Source organism: Neoarius graeffei, chromosome 24, assembly GCF_027579695.1.
Source record: "Neoarius graeffei isolate fNeoGra1 chromosome 24, fNeoGra1.pri, whole genome shotgun sequence".
Taxonomy (NCBI): Eukaryota; Metazoa; Chordata; class Actinopteri; order Siluriformes; family Ariidae; genus Neoarius; species Neoarius graeffei.
Window position 1 is genome coordinate 39567868 of NC_083592.1, and position 21022 is coordinate 39588889.

The 21022-nt window shown below is 39.8% G+C and overlaps 1 protein-coding gene across 1 annotated transcript in view; it reads right to left on the reverse strand.

Annotated features, from left to right (window-relative positions):
* Window positions 1-4296: 4296 nt before the first annotated feature.
* The window catches only part of npffr2a (neuropeptide FF receptor 2a), a 49982-nt gene continuing 33256 nt past the window's right edge, over window positions 4297-21022 (reverse strand). The window contains exon 3 of the mRNA XM_060908070.1: window positions 4297-5131. Within this exon, the coding sequence (XP_060764053.1) occupies window positions 4297-5131 (835 nt within the window). The remainder of the gene's footprint in view (window positions 5132-21022) is intronic.

The following is a 21022-nucleotide window of genomic DNA, read 5'->3' on the forward strand; positions in this document are numbered from 1 at the left end:
GTTTCCTCACATCAACTTCTTGCTTCAGGTCCTTCCACAACATTTCAATTGGATTAAGGTCAGGACTTTGACTTGGCCATTCCAAAACATTAACCTCATTCTTCTTTAACCATTCTTTGGTAGAACGACTTGTGTGCTTAGGGTCATTGTCTTGCTGCATGACCCACCTTCTCTTGAGATTCAGTTCATGGACAGATGTCCTGACATTTTCCTGTAGATTTCACTGGTATAATTCAGAATTCATTGTTCCATCAATGATGGCAAGTCATCTTGGCCCAGATGCAGCAAAACAGGCCCAAACCATGATACTACCACCACCATGTTTCACAGATGGGATAAGGTTCTTATGCTGGAATGCAGTGTTTTCCTTTCTCCAAACATAATGCTTCTCATTTAAACCAAAAAGTTCTAATTTGGTCTCATCCGTCCATGAAACATTTTTCCAATAGCCTTCTGGCTCGTCCATGTGATCTTTCGCAAACAGCAGAGGAGCAGCAATGTTCTTTTTGGAGAGTGGTGGCTTTCTGCTTGCAACCCTGCCATGCACACCATTGTTGTTCAGTGTTCTCCTGATGGTGGACTCATGAACATTAACATTAGCCAATGTGAGAGAGGCCTTCAGTTGCTTAGAAGTTACCCTGGGGTCCTTTGTGACCTCGCCGACTATTACACGCCTTGCTCTTGGAGTGATCTTTGCTGGTCGACCACTCCAGGGGAGGGTAACAATGGTCTTGAATTTCCTCCATTTGTACACAATCTGTCTGACTGTGGATTGGTGGAGTCCAAACTCTTTAGAGATGGTTTTGTAACCTTTTCCAGCCTGATGAGCATCAACAACGTTTTTTCTAAGGTCCTCAGAAATCTCCTTTGTTCGTGCCATGATACACTTCCACAAACATGTGTTGTGAAGATCAGACTTTGATAGATCCCTGTTCTTTAAATAAAACAGGGTGCCCACTTACACCTGATTGACATCCCATTGATTGAAAACGCCTGACTCTAATTTCACCTTCAAATTAACTGCTAATCCTAGAGGTTCACATACTTTTGCCACTCACAGATATGTAATATTGGATCATTTTCCTCAATAAATAAATGACCAAGTACAATATTTTTGTTTCATTTGTTTAACTGAGTTCTCTTTATCTATTTTTAGGAATTGTGTGAAAATCTGATGATGTTTTAGGTCATATTTATGCAGAAATATAGAAGATTCTAAAGGGTTCACAAACTTTTAAGCACCACTGTATAAATGTTAGTTCCTCTTAGTTTGTGTGCAGTGGTTTTGTAAATGTTATACTGTATTAAATGCTTGTTTTGGGTGATGTCTGGTTGTCAGTTTCTTCTGTAAATCAACAAGAAAGGCACTCCATCTTTCCATCCTTCCTTGTGGATAAACATCAAATGCAAAATGCTGAATTTTTGAATGTTATGGTTCATGAAAAACTAGTTGATGTGATAGTTCACGGCACAATACACAACTCAATATGTTCTTACACAATAAACATAGTTCCAACAGTTTGATGGTTGAGTGCTTGAAAAAATATTAGATTTCATAAATTCAATAAAATACACATCTGTATTCTGAACACACTAAATATCCACTGATACCCTGAAGTCACAACGTCAAATTTTTATATTATCAACACTCTCTAAAAAGTGACAATGGCTTTTTATTATGGTGGCATTTACATACTTGTATAATGTCTATATTTTTACAGTAAATTAAGTTTGTAATTTTATAAATTGCATTTATTTATTCCAATAAATTAAGTTTGTTTCTATTTCATGAGTTTAACATAAACTTGCCATTATTTACTACATTTTTCTGAAGTTACATATTTTACTTAAATGGAAATTCTGCACTAAATTTAAATCAGTTTTTTTTTTTAACCCTCAAGCAACTGAGTGGGGTCATTTATGACCCCGGGCATATAATTTTGTGTGTAGTTTTTATACATTTGATCTAAAAAATATTTCCTACCATGAATTTGTCAGTTAACTTGTCCTACAACTGTTCATAGGTTTTTGCAGGGATCGGCCGAATGGTGTGGCAAGAGTAGTGAAAAATTGTGTGGGCTCATTTATGACCCCGGAAAGATACATAGGATTTGTTGCAGTAATTCCTTATCAAATTTTGCTTTTACCAACTACTTATCTGTATGCTGTACTTTTACTGCAGTGAACCATGGCAAATCGACCAAGAATAGCTAGATTTACAGCGGCAGAAGCATTGAGACAGATACTTGAGGCCCAAAGTGATGATGAAAATAGCTCAATTGATGGAGATGATTAATTTTAGTATTAGCATATCCACTAGAAACAGCATGTTAGCTAGTATTAGCATATTAATTAGTCACTAGTTTTGATGTTACAAAGATCCCATCAACACTGCAATGGATGTTTTTGCTCATACTTTTCATGATATGTTTTCAGTCAGTGTTGTTGAATTAAGTAAACGTTCCAGTAAGACATAACAAAGACTGTCTAGATTACGTTATATTTTTCTTATGCTATGTCTCTTTACCTTTTTTCTGCATTAAAATTTGTTGTAAACCAGACCTATCTACATTTATATATTTTTATAGTGTCTGTCTTGAACACAGGACGTGGTATATGTACTGTATGTAAAACCAAGAGAAAATAACTAGGTATACAGATTCATGTATTGAATATAGTGGGGTCATAAATGATATTCCGTCCGTGATATTAGTTGCTAAAATAGCTTGGTCGCTTGAAGGTTAAATATACACAGGGGCCAATTAAAACAGAGTAACAAATCAACAGCATTATTAGTAATTAAACAATAAACATTAACCTACACGAGTCTTATCAAGTTACATAAAGCCAGTGTCATAAATGATTTTAAGCAGATCTATAATAAATAAAACTCTAACCAAAGATTATATAAGAGCTATTTACTCTCGGATATCCATCCATCCATCATGTATATCCGTTATCTCTTAGGGTCGCAGGGAAGTTGGAGCCAATCCCAGCTGACTTTGGACAAGAGTCAAGGTACACCCTAAACAGGTCACCAACCTATTGCAGGGTCGACACTATCTAACTCTAGGATATATACCTGTCAATCCTTGACTTGCAAGTGACGTCAAAGCAAAATAGAAACCCGGATATTGGCCATGTTGGTGGATATACAAATGTGGGGTCAAGTGACATTCCATACAAAACATGGTCACGCGTGCGCAACTCTGTTTTTCCACTGCTTTAAGCATTTTTTTAGCTATGCCAGATCTTTGTGCTGTATATGGTTGTGGTCACAACAGTACTCATGACCATGGCATGTTCCAATTTTTGAGAATTCCGTCCGTGATTTGGAAAGAGGGTGAGGAAATTCCGAGGGTTAGTACGGAGAGGAGACGAGCACGGCTGAACAACATCGGCAGGGCTGATCGAACAGAGGCTAAAACCAAAACAGCTTGTGTTTGTAGTGATCATTTTATCTCAGGTGAGATTCAAAAGCTTTCTCAATAATATCATGGAAGAATTTTATTTTGTGTTGATAGAATTTTTTTAATAAAATAAGCGTTCTCTTGTCGTGCTTCACTCGGTCATTGTTATAATTTTAACGCTTGTATTACCATTTAGCTTCTAGGAGCGCCAGCAAAATTATATGATAGAAAAAATCCAGATTGGGCTTCCACTCAGAAAATGGGCTATGTTTCGTCCAAGGTCAGACTTGATTCTTCGGCAGCCAGACCAGATAGAACATGATGTCTGGGTACTCGATGATCGGTAGAAGCGTCTTATCCTCAGAAAAGTCTGACTTTTTTAAACAATATGGGTCAAAACCACATATATCTATCTTCTCTTTGTAACGAATCTTCGCTCGGCCATTCAAATCGTGGTAATACTGAGAAAATGCAGCAGTGTTTACAGACAAGCTTTCAGCAGCTGCCATCCGAGTTGCTTTGTATATCCACCATCATGGCGGATGCTCATGATGTAGCACATTTTGATCATGTAGTTGCAAGTCATCTATTCTGTCTTTTAAGACAACGTTTGTATATTCATCAACAAACCAGACTGCATATTTTAAATTAGGTTACCAAATTTTCTTTTCATAAATGTCAGTATTACCAATTTTAAATGATGTAATGTGTAATGCATATGAAAAGATATAACAGATTTTACCTTTAAACAGGAATACTGATTAAATGGCTATAGAACAATATACATACCAAACCACTAGATACTTTACATTATGTAGCGCAGCGTACATATTGAAAATCACAACCACCTCCCCTCTGGGCTGCCTTTACCGGTACTTCACTCTGTTTAGAGAGAAGCTCCCCCGATACTGCTTTCAGATACTTTTTCCAGGTCCTCCATGACTAAGTCTTGTTCATTCACATGGTTGACCCTGGTGTTGTCCACACTGTTCAATGAGAGAGGCTCAGTAGAGGGACGAGGGTTAGCTGGCAACACAGAGTTACTCTGCATTCTATGTGAGTAGGTCTTCAGTCGATGCCCACCCACTGAGCACTGGTTGAACTTAAAAACTGCTTGAAATCCACGCCGGAAATTCTCATTGAAGAAACCATAAATTATTGGATTGACACTGCTGTTGAAGAATGCTAGCCAATGGGCAAAAGGGTAAATGTAGATGTTAATGAGCCTATACTGGTCCTCTGTAAGCTTGGCGTAATCAGTAAGCATCATCAGCGTCCACAAAGGCAACCAGGACAAGATGAAGAGGAAGGCCACAACAAGAAGCATTTTGATTACTCTCTGTTTCTTCTTGGATACAGCGTGGCGGTTGTCATGGCCAGGTTTTCCACCTGTTGGCACAACACTTTTGAACAGAGTGATCCCAATCCTCACATACATGATCACTATTAGGGACAGAGGGGCCAGGTATATGTTGGCAAATAAAACCGTGGTATATATTTTTCTCATCTCTTGATTTGGCCAGTTTTCTCGACACCAGTAGAAAGGACTTGTCCTGTTGCCATCCCCAAGAAAGACACGAATGGTTTGCTCTTTGGTCACTTGAAGCATGACTCCAGAAGGGCACATGATTGATACGGCCAGGACCCAGATGATTACAATGATGAGTGTGGCAGTTGATATTGTCAGCTTTTGCTTGAAGGGATAAACAATGCATCTGAATCTAAAGAAAGAAAGAAAGAAAGAAAGAAAGATTGTTAGTGCTGATCAAGATATGCATGATTTGTCCTTATCATATTAGATTCCTGTACATGAACTCTACAAGGTAAATATTAAATGACTGTACAGTGTCTTGCAAAAGTATTCATCCCCCTTGGTGTTTGTCCTGTTTTGTCGCATTATAAGCTGGAATTAAAATGGATTTTTGGAGGGTTAGCACCATTTGATTTACACAACATGCCTACCACTTTAAAAGGTGAAAATTGTTTTTTATTGTGACACAAACAATAATTAAGATGAAAAATCAGAAGTCTGGAGTGTGCATAGGTATTCACCCCCCAAAGTCAATACTTTGTAGAGCCACCTTTTGCTACAATTACAGCTGCAAGTCTCTTGGGGTATGTCTCTATTAGCTTAGCACATCTAGCCACTGGGATTTTTGCCCATTCCTCAAGGCAAAACTGCTCCAACTCCTTCAAGTTAGATGGGTTGCATTGGTGTACAGCAATCTTCAAGTTATGCCACAGATTCTCAAGTGGATTGAGGCTTTAAAAGTCTTGGAATGGCTTTGACTCAGCCATTCCAAGACATTTAAATGTTTCCCTTTAAACCACTCCAGTGTAGCTTTAGCAGTATGTTTAGGGTCATTGTCCTGCTGGAACATGAACCTTCGTTCCAGTCTTAAACCTCTGGCTGACTCAAACAGGTTTTCCTCCAGAATTGCCCTGGATTTAGTGCCATCCATCTTTCCTTCAATCCTGGCCAGCTTTCCTGTCCCTGCAGATGAAAAATATCCCCACAGCATGATGCTGCCACCACCATGCGTCACTGTAGGAATGGTGTTTTCAGGGTGTTGGGTTTGTGCCACACATGGTGTTTCCCATGATGGCCAAAAAGATCAATTTTAGTCTCATTTGATCAGAGAATCTTCTTCCATGTGTTTGGGGAGTCTGCCACATTCTGTTGAGCAAACTCCAAACGTGTTTTCTTAAGCAATGACTTTTTTCTGGCCACTCTTCCATAAATCCTTGCTATGTGGAGTGTATGGCTTAAAGTGGTCCTATGGACAGATACTCCCATCTCCACTGTGGATCTTTGCAGCTCCTTCAGTGTTATCTTTGGTATCTTTGTTGCATCTCTGATTAATGCCCTCCTTGCCTGGTCTGTGAGTTTTGGTGGGCAACCTTCTCTTGTCAGGTTTGTAGTGGTGCCATATTCATTCCATTTTGCGATCATGGATTTAATGGTGCTCCCTGGGATATTCAAAGTTCAGGATATGTTTTATAACCAAACCCTGATCTATACTTCTCCACAGCTTTGTCTCGGACCTGTTTGGAGTGCTCCTTGGTTTTCATGTTGCTTGCTTCGTAGTGTAGCAGAGTCAGGGTCCTTCCAGAACAGGTTGATTTATACAGACATCATGTGACAGATCATGTGACACTTTGATTGCACACAGGTGGATCTTAATCAACTAATTATGTGACTTATGAAGTGAATTGGTTGGACCAGCTCTCATTTAGGGGTTTCATACGAAAGGGGGTGAATACTTATGCACACTCCAGATTTCTGTTTTTTTTTTAATCTTAATTATTGTTTGTGTCACAATAAAAAAACAATTTTCACCTTTAAAGTGGTAGGCATGTTGTGTAAATCAAATGGTGCTAACCCCCCAAAAATCTATTTTAATTCCAGCTTGTAATGTAACAAAACAGGACAAACACCAAGGGGGATGAATACTTTTGCAAGACACTGTAATTGCATCTCAAACTGGTTGATCCATAGAACAACTGCTGTGAAATCAGCTAAATTGTGGTCATTTTTCTTTCACAGATTATATTGGTGTTTAGCAGTGAGTAAGACTTGTGATTAAAGGATGAAGGTTTCAAGCCAGGATTTATGGTCTGGTTTTAGTATTTTAGAAATTGCTGACATATTGGGATTTTCACATCTGACAGACTCTAAGTTCAGAGTCTAAAGCACCCAGGTGATGGCTTGAAAGCAGTCATTTAATTCCATATGTTGATGGATTTCCTTTTGAAACAGGAAGTTAGAGTAATTTATAGAACAGTCAGTAGTGTTCGAGATACATCACTGAATCTAAACAAGCTTGTATATAGTTTAGAAAACTAGCTAAATATATAGAACAGCAAAAGTTTAACAAGAGCCTGTGGACGATTTTTTTTTTACCTACATGAAGTCATTCTCAAATAGCCAACAGGCACTTTTATTTTACTTCCATCTTATTTCCTTTCACCTGAACTGTTTTGATATTTACTACTCTACTGAAAAACCTACACAGTAGGCCACTAGTAATGCAAACATGAATAGGGTTTCTCAGAGACTACAAAATAGCAAATATCTTTCACACTTAGATTGTCACATTGACTATATACTGTGTTTGAACCATTTTGAAACTAACAAATCATTAGTTCATAAATATCCTTGCAATGCTGTGAAAATCCCTTGATGCTAAAATTACTAACACTAAACTGAAAGTAGCTTGAAGATGAAGGAAAGATGGGCTGCCTAGAAATTGTAGATAATTTGTTTTAATAATATTTGTACTGGGGTGGCACGGTGGTGCTTTTTCTTTGTCTACTGTCACCTCACACCAAGAAGGTTCTGGGTTCGAGCCCAGTGGCCAACAGGGGCCTTTCTGTGTGGAGTTTGCATGTTCTCCCTGTGTCTGTGTGGGTTTCCTCCAGGTGCTCCGGTTTCCCCCACAGTCCAAAGACATGCAGTTAGGTTAACTGGCTACTCTAAATTGTCCTTAGGTGTGAATGTGTGTGTGAATGGTTGTTTCCCAAACCTGGAAACGGGAGGGTTGTGGCAGGAAGGGCATCTGGTGTAAAACTGTGCTCCAATTAATATGACATGCGGATCATAGGGTCCACATGGCAGCGACCCTACGCACATAAGTGGGATGATAGCACAGCAGTCATTGCTACACTGTGTGCACCACAGACAGCTACAAATTCTTAAAAATCCCAAGTGTTTACTTTTATATGAGGCATTAACTACTACTGTGGAGTGTGACATCACAAATAAATTCAGTGTTATATATGGTTGTATATGTTGCACCTCCAATAACCTGGGCAAGTTTTAGGTACAGTATAAAAATGCCAGGAGATTGCACAAATATATGTTGAAATTGAAAAATGTGTCTCGCTTCAAGAGGCCTTTGCCCTTTTGAAACCCTCACCTGGCTGTTTCCCCTGAACCCCTAAGCGGCCCCCAGGTCTCCGGCCTACATTCTCAGACAGGCCTGCGGCCCTCAGATTTATTTCAGATTTTTTTTTCTTTTTAGTCAGTCTCATCCCTGCATATTGAACAGTTGGTACAGTGTTCCTCTGTACAGGGTTCCTCTGTGGTCATTGTGGACAAACAATCTTTATCTCATCTGACCATAAAACTTTTCTCCACAAGGCTTTTTCTTTGTCCATGTGGTTAGCTCCAAACTTTAGTCGAGCATAAAGGTGTCTATTTTGAAGCAGGGGCTTCTTTCTTCGTTAGCAGCCTATTAGTCCGTGGTGATGTAAAACTCCATTGACTATATACAGTGACACTGGTGTTCCAGCAGCTTCCAGTTCATGACAGGTCTGTGCTTTGTGGTTTCTCATTTGTTCTTGACCATCCAAACCAATTTCCTGTCAGCTGAGAGTGACAGTTTGGGTCTTCTTCCAGCAAAGTGGCTACACCTCCCAATAACTTGTACTTACGTACAGTTGTTTGAACTGATTATTTTAGAATATGCACTTGTTTAGAAATGGCACCAACAGACATGCCTGAGTTGTGTATGATCCTCTATCTCAGATCTGCATTGAGCTCCTTGGACTTTCCCATTGTACTGTGGGTTGGTCAATCCAGTGAGTGCTGTCAAACAAACCCTTTTTATGTTGGCACAGAGAAGGTACCAGCTGTAGTCAATCATGAGCACTAATAGAAAGTTTAGAGGACTTGACAAGTTAAGATATTTTGGATCGCTCCCCCCAAATCCCATTTTTGGATTTGACAACTGCAGCTACTCTTCTCTTCCTTGTATTCCTACCTGCTGTATGCCATATCCCCTGTACAGAGCATTCAGAATGCTGTCTAAAATCTCTTGTGTTACCTCCCACAGAGATCAGGCCATTGGAGTCTTGCTGCAGCAAGAATGAAAAATAAATAAATAAATAAATAAATAAATAAATAAAATAAAAACATGTTATGGCATTGAAGGCCTCAAAGGGCTCTGTATCACATTCCTTATGAACCCCAATTCTGAACCCTGCGCCCTCAGGTCACTTGGCGTGTTCCTGTCTGATGTCAAACATGTTTACAATAGACTATATGTAAAATGTAAAGTCCCAGATCATGATATGCTCTGTAATATTTTAGTCAGGATTTTGTGATTATGTTGCAAAATGTACAAAATTTCACTTCATTATTTTCAGTCCCCTAGTGGTTTGTTTCAAGGCTAATTATTTAGTGAGGCAGAGCATATCCACAGGGCAAACATTACTGAAGCAAATCTAAATGAAAGGAAAAGCACTACTTGATTTGGAGACAGATGAGAGACAGTGGCTTTGTTGTAACATTTTACTGCAATTATGGATGTTTATCTGATGGAGAAAAATCATCTTTGATTGGTGCACTGTGAGGAATTAGTATTAGAAGCCTGTATGTGGCATTCCTGAACCAAAAGTGGAGCTGTAAATCATACTAGCCTTGCAAATACCTTTCTATTGTGATTGTAGAATTCCATGCAACAAGACTAAAACCACAGATAACTAACTAACTAACTAACTAACTAACTAACTAACTAACTAACTAACTAACTAACTAACTAACTAACTAACTAACGAATAAAAATGGCATCCCACATCTCTTTGCAAACCAAACTTTTACATTACCTTTATTATATCTATATAATTCTATCCACATTCACTGGATATGAGTGATTGTGTGCTTTGATTGACTACTCTACTATTAGGATATCAGCTCATATACCATGAGTAGAGAAAAACAAAATGGCGGAGCGTGTTGCCGAACCAACCAAGGATGAAATAAAAACTCTATTCGAAAACAAAATACCAAAAAAAAGCAACAAAATATGGAATAAAAGTATTTGATGGTAAGAACATATATTTTTTATTTTTCAACAATAATAATAATAATAATAATAATAATAATAATAATAATTATTATTATTATTATTATTATTATAGCATTTTTCAAAAATAGCTATTGTCATTTCACTGCTTTGTTTACATTCTAAGCGGAAATTATTTTCTCAGACATTTTGTATAAAGTTTTTATTTATTGAAAAAAAAAAATGCTCTGTTTCTCAAAACCCAGTGAATGTGGATAGAATAAAACAGTTATTCCATTCAATCTCATCATGGCTTATAGCCAACTTAGCGCCATGCACCTCGTTGGCGATCAGCTCATGTACGACTCGATTTCGTGGAATAACTCATCTCATCTCATCATCTCTAGCCGCTTTATCCTTCTACAGGGTCGCAGGCAAGCTGGAGCCTATCCCAGCTGACTATGGGCGAAAGGCGGGGTACACCCTGGACAAGTCGCCAGGTCATCACAGGGCTGACACATAGACACAGACAACCATTCACACTCACACCTACGGTCAATTTAGAGTCACCAGTTAACCTAACCTGCATGTCTTTGGACTGTGGGGGAAACCGGAGCACCCGGAGGAAACCCACGCGGACACGGGGAGAACATGCAAACTCCACACAGAAAGGCCCTCGCCGGCCATGGGGCTCGAACCCAGGACCTTCTTGCTGTGAGGCGACAGCGCTAACCACTACACCACCGTGCCGCCCTTCGTGGAATAACTTTTAAATATAAAATTATTATTATTTATCCTCCTCCTTTTACACTTCAGTCTTGGGTGGGCATGATGCACGGGCGATTGCTCTAAGACAACGAGGGAGGCTCAGCCTCCTCTAAAAATGACGAACATCGTGTAGGATGAATTGCGCTAGGCTTATGTTATAGCCGACCTTATAACATTGCCATTTCAGATCCAGAATCATAGAAATATATGTGCTCAACCCAACTACAGTGCGAAATCATTCCGTTATAACTTTCCCCAGTTCGCCTAATGTGTGCGTGAGTTTTTCCCCCTTGTGACAGCGCAATGCAGCCCAGCCTCAGTGGACTTCAATGGCATTTGGGAGCTATGTGCTTTTCAATATCAAAATGCAAGACGGTTATTGGACAAATACTGCGAAAACGCCCGCCCCACGGACTCCCAGCCTCACAGTGGGAGGGACATGGCAGTTTCTGCGAGGAGACTGGTGATTGGTGAAAGCAGCCAGATATTTGATTGACAGCTCGTTTCAAATATAGACAGGCAGCGGTGAATTTCAGTTCAGTCCCATGGAGATTCGCAAGTGCTGTGGTGTATTGTAAGAGATCAGCTTACATTTCGATTTCATTCATCACATACGGTTTCTACCAGCTTTTTTAGTTTGTATATATTTTCATTGTAAATAAAGTGTCAAGTTTGCTATCTTAGTTCCAGAAATTTCATTTATTTGAGTGACTGAACTTGAACTTGAGGGGGCTAGTCAGCTAGCAAGAAAGCTGCGCACGGATGCCAAGCATTGCTGATTTAATTTTGGTGAAGCCATTTGCCAGTCTTCCTTTCGAGGAAAAAATTAAAATTAAAGAGCAGGGTAGACCAACGCCTCAAATTGACTTGGTGAAAAAGGTAGGGAATAATACTCGTTCCTTTCAGCTCTCCTGGTACGAGAAAGTGAATTGGCTAACAGCAAGTGACCCACATCAACAACAGTAAATAGGCTACTTTAGTAATATGTCATAGATGGACCAAAAATATAGAATCTATTTAAAATGTTTATGCTGAGTATATTATATTGGAATATATATTTTTCTGGATATGAATTAAACATGGCTACAACTTGGAAAACATTTTTAAACAAAAACACAGCCGAGAACATTTCACACTACAGACCTGGATTAAAAGTGAAGGGTTATCAAAATTGTCAATAAAACATTTCTCAGTCAAAATAAGTAAAATATAGGGAAAATGTCATTGAATGAAATGTGTGGCACCCAGCTCTATGTTTGGCTCCCCAAGGTCAGTGCTTGTGTCTATTCCAGAACACTCTGCTGTTACTACTGAGGTTCCTGACAAAGAGCTGCTTTCAATAATGATCAATTTTTAAACAACATGCCACAATTTTAAAATATAAAATGTTAATATATACCCCCCCAACACCACCATCATGTATATTGGACAGTAGGCTAATGTGCCAAAAGAACCTGTTATTTCACAGTTTGTGACCCTGCCAACAATCAGCCAGATCAGAGGCAAGAGTATGGGCAAAATTGATGTGTTTTTTCTTTTTTCTTTTAAAATCTGGAAGTATTGTAACCGACCAGCCTCCCCTGTTTGAAAGACTACCAGCCGCCACTGGCATGATGGGTGGGCAAGTGCTAGTTTTGTGGGTGGGTCAAGAATAACCAGGGATTTAGCAGACTGTTAAATGTGTACTTATATGTTTTCAACTAAATTGTCATTCTACAATTTGTTGTTCCTTCTTTCCTGTGAAAAGCTGAATAAACTGAACTAGAAAAGCACTCAGTGAGCGCAGACCTCCGCCAAGAATCCTTTAAAAAAATCCGGGATCCAGAAGGTGATCCAGATCACCACCAAAATTTAATGGATTGTTACTTGTGCCCAGTCACACCTCTGGAAAAAAACTTCAGAGCAATCCGTTCATAACTTTTTCCGTAATGTTGCTAACAGACAAGCCAACAAACAAACAAACCAACGCTACTGAAAACATAACCTCCTTGATGGAGGTAATAATAAATTCCATCTAAATCAGTGCTGTGCAAAAGAGTGCAACCAGTGCCATGAGTTGCATATAACTCCAATCCCAATCAGCAATTTCACTGAAGTGCATGTAAACTGACAGCAGCTTAACCTGACTCATCATCGGATGCTAATCAGGCTCATTGTCAGCCTGGATTAAACCTCCTCAACACAACATTAAACATAGCCTTCTCTAGTCCAAGGCCAGTTACTGAGTTATTGCTACATTTCATGTGACGTCACTTCCGCCTCATTAGTTATTCAAAACTTTAGCTGGTGGTCTACCAAAGCTCAGTTGACAAAGCATTTGTACGAAGAAGGTGCATTGCTCGCATGAAAAATGCCTTACACTTACGTTGTTTTAGGTTGTTCGAGTCGATCAAACCATGAAACTGATAAAAGTTTCTTCAGGGTTCCCCGTGAACTAATAAAAAAGGGTGAACGAACACAGGATTTCACAAAAAGACATCGAGAAAGGTGGCTTTTGAACCTCTCACTGAAATCGAAGGGAGCCGAGTCCAAGCATGCTCAAGTTTGCAGTGATCACTTGGTGAAAGGTTTGTACAGTGGTGCTTGAAAGTTTGTGAACCCTTTAGAATTTCTATATTTCTGCATAAGTATGACCTAAAACATCATCAGATTTTCACACAAGTCCTAAAAGTAGATAAAGAGAACCCAGTTAAACAAATGAGACAAAAATATTATACTTGGTCATTTATTTATTGAAGAAAATGATCCAATATTACATATCTGTGAGTGGCAAAAGTATGTGAGCCTTTGCTTTCAGTATCTGGTGTGACCCCCTTGTGCAGCAATAACTGCAACTAAACGTTTCTGGTAACTGTTGATCAGTCCTGCACACCGGCTTGGAGGAATTTTAGCCCATTCCTCCATACAGAACAGCTTCAACTCTGGGATGTTGGTGGGTTTCCTCACATGAACTTCTCGCTTCAGGTCCTTCCACAACATTTCGATTGGATTAAGGTCAGGACTTTGACTTGGCCATTCCAAAACATTAACTTTATTCTTCTTTAACCATTCTTTGGTAGAACGACTTGTGTGCTTAGGGTCGTTGTCTTGCTGCATCACCCACCTTCTCTTGAGAGTCAGTTCATGGACAGATGTCCTGACATTTTCCTTTAGAATTCACTGGTATAATTCAGAATTCATTGTTCCATCAATGATGGCAAGCCGTCCTGGCCCAGATGCGGCAAAACAGGCCCAAACCATGATACTACCACCACCATGTTTCACAGATGGGATAAGGTTCTTATGCTGGAATGCAGGGTTTTCCTTTCTCCAAACATAACACTTTTCAGTTAAACCAAAAAGTTCTATTTTGGTCTCATCTGTCCACAAAACATTTTTCCAATAGCCTTCTGGCTTGTCCACGTGATCTTTAGCAAACTACAGAAGAGCAGCAGTGTTCTTTTTTGAGAGCAGTGACTTTCTCCTTGCAACCCTGCCATGCACACCATTGTTGTTCAGTGTTCTCCTGATGGTGGACTCATGAACATTAACATTTAGCCAATGTGAGAGAGGCCTTCAGTTGCTTAGAAGTTACCCTGGGGTCCTTTGTGACCTTGCCGACTATTACACGCCTTGCTCTTGGAGTGATCTTTGTTGGTTGACCACTCCTGGGGAAGGTAACAATGGTCTTGAGTTTTCTCCATTTGTACACAATCTGTCTGACTGTGGATTGGAGGAGTCCAAACTCTTTAGAGATGGTTTTGTAACCTTTTCCAGCCTGATGAGCATCAACAATGCTTTTTCTGAAGTCCTCAGAAATCTCCTTTGTTCGTGCCATGATACGCTTCCACAAACATGTGTTGTGAAGCTCAGACTTTGATTAGGGATGCACGATATTTATCGGACCGGTAAAATATCGGCCGATTTGGGGGAAAATTACGTCATTTTTTTATCGATCCGATATGTACATTTTATCCGATAAAAAGATCCGATATATTAATGAAATTGGGGGAATTGTTTGCAGGCCGCGTAGCCCCAAAACAGGCCATGATGCGCTCCTTACGTCATCTATCACGCCTTACTGGCAGGACCAAAGCCTGGCCCCGTCTCTGCCAGACTAACTAACTAAACTAAACGTCTTCACCAGTGTGGTCATTTTTTTTTGGTGGCAGAGGATGATAACAGCATTGCTGTTTGTAAACGATGTTCAGCGAGGATTCTGAGAGGAGGAAAGAAGGCTTCACGTTTTGACACTACTAATCTTATACGGTAACTCACCTGAGAAGTCGTCATCGCAGCGAAGTAGTGTGGAAAGAATACGAGGCAGCCACGGTAGCAGCTAGTGGCGCTAAAGCTAAAACAGCAGTACGGAGTGTTGTCCCCATTCAGCAGGTATTTGAAAACTGCAAAAACTTTTCAAGAGACAGTGAAAAGGCTGAAGCCATCAATGACAAAGTGATGGAATTCATAGCGCTCGACGACCAGCCTTTTTCTGTTGTTGAGAACCTGGGTTTTCGCAAGTTAATAGCACATTTGGAGCCATGTTACACTATCCCAAGCCGTCGCTTCTTCTCAGATGTGTCCCTCCCTGCTCTCTATGACATTGTTGCCACACAAATCCACAACTTGGTCACCAAGGACGGACTAAACGTAAGTTTTACCACAGACATATGGACATCTGATGTTAGTCCGGTCAGCATGCTAAGCTTAACAGCTCAGTGGTTGGATCAAGATTTTAACACGCAATGCTGCATGCACAGGAGTGCCCTGGCTCGCATACAGCAAAAATGATATGCCAAGCTTTTGATACAATGCTCGCACAGTGGAGTATAACTAAAGACCAAGTGCATGTTGTGCTCAGGGATAATGCACGAAACATGACCAAGGCTATGGAGGAGTGTGGGCTTGCAAGCTTGGGTTGTATGGCGCACACTTTACAGCTCACTGTAAACGAGACTGTGCTGAGCCAAAGAAGCATCACAGACTGTATTTCAATCAGCAGGAAGATAGTAGGGCACTTCAGACACTCCCAACTCGCCACGTCCCGTCTTCAAAGCTTACAGAAACAACGAGGCATGAAAGAGGCAAGGCTTCAACAAGATGTGCCCACTAGATGGAACAGCAAGTTCTACATGATGAGAAGTTTGTTGGAGTAGAAGCGAGCCCTTGCAGCATACTGTATGCAGTAGATTTTGAGTTACCTGCTTTAATAAACCCATACCAGTGGACTTTAACTGAAAACATGCTCACTATTCTTGACCCCTGTGAACAGCTGACAAAAGACATTAGCTCAGCTCCAGCCACAGCAGCTGATGTTATCCCCTCCATTGAAGCCTTGAAACATCTGTTAAAAAAGACTGTTGCAACAGATCATGGAGTTAAAACTTTAAAGAGCACCCTACTGCAAGCCATAGAGCAGCGTTTCAGTCACATCTACACAGAGTCCCTGTTTTTTCTTGCTATAATCTTGGACCGGGCGGCACGGTGGTGTAGTGGTTAGCGCTGTCGCCTCACAGCAAGAAGGTCCGGGTTCAAGCCCCGTGGCCGGTAAGGGCCTTTCTGTGCGGAGTTTGCATGTTCTCCCTGTGTCCGCATGGGTTTCCTCCGGGTGCTCCGGTTTCCCCCACAGTCCAAAGACATGCAGGTTAGGTTAACTGGTGACTCTAAATTGACCGTAGGTGTGAATGTGAGTGTGAATGGGTGTCTGTGTCTATGTGTCAGCCCTGTGATGACCTGGTGACTTGTCCAGGGTGCACCCCGCCTCTCGCCTGTAGTCAGCTGGGACAGGCTCCAGCTTGCCTGTGACCCTGTAGAACAGGATAAAGCGGCTAGAGATGATTAGATGACAATCTTGGACCCTAGATATAAGGACTGCTATTTTGACCAAGCAACGAAAAGGGAAGCAACAGAAGTGTTGCAGGCCCAGGTGAGATGTGCAACATCAGCAGAAAATGTTGAAGAGCCAAAGGTATCTGTGAAGAAACTCAGTCGTCCAGGTACATAGAAATCTGTGGTTGGTTGAAGAGAGCAACTGGACTTGCTTGAACGATTCTTGAAAACGTTTCGCCTCTCATCCTAAAGGCATCCTCAGTTCTGTCTGACTACTAGGGAGTATCCAGTATTAATCCTCTCATGGATCATCATAGAATCCGAATCAGAATGCTGATGGCTGCATTGTAGGTGGCTGATAAGATGTCATAGACACCCACCTCTGTTCAATGATGGTCGTTCCAGGTTGACAAAAATGAACGATCCTCTCTGGCTAAGATGTCTGCCAGTTTTCTGAAAGTCCTCTCATACTCCCGCACCAGTCGAAGGGATCTCATCCCAAAGTGCATAGAAACATTATCTGTGAAGAAACTCAGTCGTCCAGGTACATAGAAATCTGTGGTTGGTTGAAGAGAGCAACGAAGAGCCAAAAGAGAAGAAAACCAAGGCAGATGACAACAACAATGTTTCCCTGCTGACAATGTATGAAGAAATCCTTCAAGAAAACCACACAAAAGGGCTGACCCAAAGCCAAACAGATCAGCAGGTAATTAATTTATTGTTTAAATAAAGCTTTGGCTATCTCTGATAAAATATACCAAAACATAATGTTAAATATATAATTTGGTTTTTGTTCTTTGTTATTGTTCTACTACTTTAGGTTCAAGCCTATCTCTCAGAGCCCACGATTCCTCGATCTGAGAGCCCCATGGAGTACTGGAGAAGCAACAAAACCCGGTTCCTGGACCTTGCCTCACTCGCACGGAAATACTTGTCCTCCCCTTGCACCAGCATAGACAGTGAACGTTTGTTTTCTGCTGCTGCAAGTGTTATTGATGAAAAAAGAAACCGAATTGGATGTGAGAAGGCAGAGATGCTTCTTTTTGTTAAGAAAAATCTCCCACTGTTGCCCGCAGCTAGCAAATAGAAAAGACAATGTAGACATTAGACAGAGTGACAAGTAAAAAGATAGTTTGGGGGGAGGTTAAGAAATGTTGAGTAGAAAGTGGAAATCATTTGAAGTTTTTTATTATTATTTTTGAACTAATGCAGTCAAAGCATTAATACTTCTGTAAACCTTGATGATGATTCACTTTATTTTTGAGGATGCAGTTTCTTTTATTTATTTGATTCGATTTTTTGAAGTTGAGGTTGACACGTCAATGCATATAATTTTGTATTTGAAACTTAACTCCACAAATACCTACCTCATCCTCATGCACTTCAGGTTAATTAGATGTATTGCTTATCCATAAATAGTTGAATATGAATTTTGTTATTTGCAGATAAACCATAGTTCTGTTAAACAATTTTCGACTGATGCATTTTTTTTTTTTGTTTTAATTGTGTAATTATTTGATATGTCAGTGATTTGATTTATTCATTTCATATGGTAAATGTTTGGCCTGTGAGTGTCTTTTGCTGCTGTTATTGTTATTTACAGCAAATGACCACAAATATTTGTGACATTAAAAAAAAAATAAATTAACATTTGAAGACCCAAAACTTTTGTTTGCTGTTATAGATATGCCAGAGCTACTAAAATATCAGTTTTTCATCACTGAAAACTGCAAATTATATGAAGATTATATTAAATATAAAAATATTAACTTATCGGTTATCGGTATCGGCCATGAGAAGCAGGAAATTATCGGTTATCGGTTGAAATTTTTCATATCGTGCATCACTAACTTTGATAGATCCCTGTTCTTTAATAAAACAGGGTGCCCACTCACACCTAATTGTCATCCCATTGATGGAAAACACCTGACTCTAATTCCACCTTCAAATTAACTGCTAATCCTATAGGTTCACATACTTTTGCCACTCACAGATATGTAATATTGGATCATTTTCCTCAATAAATAAATGACCAAGTATAATATTTTTGTCTCATTTGTTTAACTGGGTTCTCTTTATCTACTTTTAGGACTTGTGTGAAAATCTGATGATGTTTTAGGTCATATTTATGCAGAAATATAGAAAATTCTAAAGGGTTCACAAACTTTCAAGCACCACTGTATATCCCTCTCAGCTATGCCCTTAGTGTTTTCCAAGTACTTTTTTTTTGCTACGTGCTGTTATTTTACAGTACTTTTTTTTAGTCATGAAGCACTAAAGTCCCTGGCTGTTTCTTTGTTTACTCCTCACAAAGTCCATATGCATGAAGGTCGTGACAAAATTCTTCCCCAGCCATACAATTACAATGTGCTGTGATCACTTTTCCGTTTTGTTTAACTAAGATCCAGGTCTTTAAAGGGGTTTCTGACGATCTTTGTGAATGATTTACCTGAGAGATAAGAGCCAACACAAGTGAGAATCAAGCGAACTGTTATTTGTTTACACTTCAACTTGCAGCACTTCGTTGTAAAGATGCGGACGAAAAGCTTAAAACAAACATACTTACACGGGCAAAAACAATACAGGATTCATTCGGCAGCGACTTGATACCGAGATCCTTTACCCAGCCACGTACAAAAAAGTAAGCCTCCATACTCTTCCACGCTTTCATCTGTTTTGTGGTGTAGAAGGACGTCTGCAACACCAGATAGTTTGAGATGTCTGGGAACTCAACTGAAGGGTAGTTTTCAAGATCGTGTGACAAATCCTTCTTTCCTAGACTTCTTTCCATTGCACAAAGCAATCTTATGAATATATTTAAAGCGAGCAGTGGCTTCTAGATTAGGAGCATATTCTGATAAGTTATCGCTAGTTGTTTGCACTATGGCAGCTGTTTAGACCACCAGCTATTTCACTTCCGGTAAAACCACAAAGAAAATCACGTGACTGAAACCCAGCAATACGTATGGCTCTGTTGATGGATATGAACTTCCGTGCTGCACAATCTCAGTTCCAGGATCAACAATTTCAGGTGCATTTCAACAATTGGTACATTCTTAAAGAATTGGTACATTCTATTATCCAAATTTATTGCATTGATTTATTCATTTTATTAGTTAACAGTGTAGCCTAAAATGATGTTTTTCAACCTTTTTTTTTTTGCCATGGCACATTTTTTTGACATTGAAAAAAAATCCCATGGCATACCACCAACCCAAATGTAACAAAATGAAACACAGCAGCTTCTTATAATAAATAATATTGTAAGGACTTACATGGACTCGCACAGTGTGAAATTTGGCCCTGTTTGAATGAATATAAAGCTGATATCCTGGCAGGAATTGACAAAAGGCACACACCGAGTTCCTCCTTGAATGCAGATTGCTAGGGATCATGGCACTGTGTAAGCAATTTTTTTGTGCATTGCTTACATAAATGTTTTCAACAGTTTGAAGAGTTTTAAGCTATAAACACTGTTCAGGTCACAGCAATCATCAATGTTCAACTTAAAGACTAGACCTACTTTGGAAGATCTGATTTTAATAATTGATGCAAGAGGAATATAAATGATGAAATTTGTGCAGTGCAATTTTGCATTAGCAAAAGAATTTACCATTGCTCAAAGAAAAATGTTATTCAGCCTAGAACTGTGTAAACACATTAATATTCATAAGATTTTTAAAGGAAGAGTGGACATTTGGGTTGATGGACATTTTGACAGATTTGCATGTTTTTAAAATGCAACCTGCATATTTTCACTGGGGCGGCACGGTGGTGTAGTGGTTAGCGCTGTCGCCTCATAGCAACAAGGTCCAGGTTTGAGCCCCGTGGCCGACGAGGGCCTTTCTGTGCGGAGTTTGCATGTTCTCCCTGTGTCCGCGTGGGTTTCCTCCGGGTGCTCCGGTTTCCCCCACAGTCCAAAGACATGCAGGTTAGGTTAACTGGTGACTCTAAATTGACCGTAGGTGTGAATGTGAGTGTGAATGGTTGTCTGTGTCTATGTGTCAGCCCTGTGATGACCTGGCGACTTGTCCAGGGTGTACCCCGCCTCTCGCCCGTAGTCAGCTGGGATAGGCTCCAGCTTGCCTGCGACCCTGTAGAACAGGATAAAGCGGCTAGAGATAATGAGATGAGATGAGATATTGTCACTGATAATTCATATAGACTCATCTTGATTTACAATTAATTAGCAAATTACTTGAAAATATGTCTCATTAAGTATTTCTGTAAAGACATATGGCAACATAC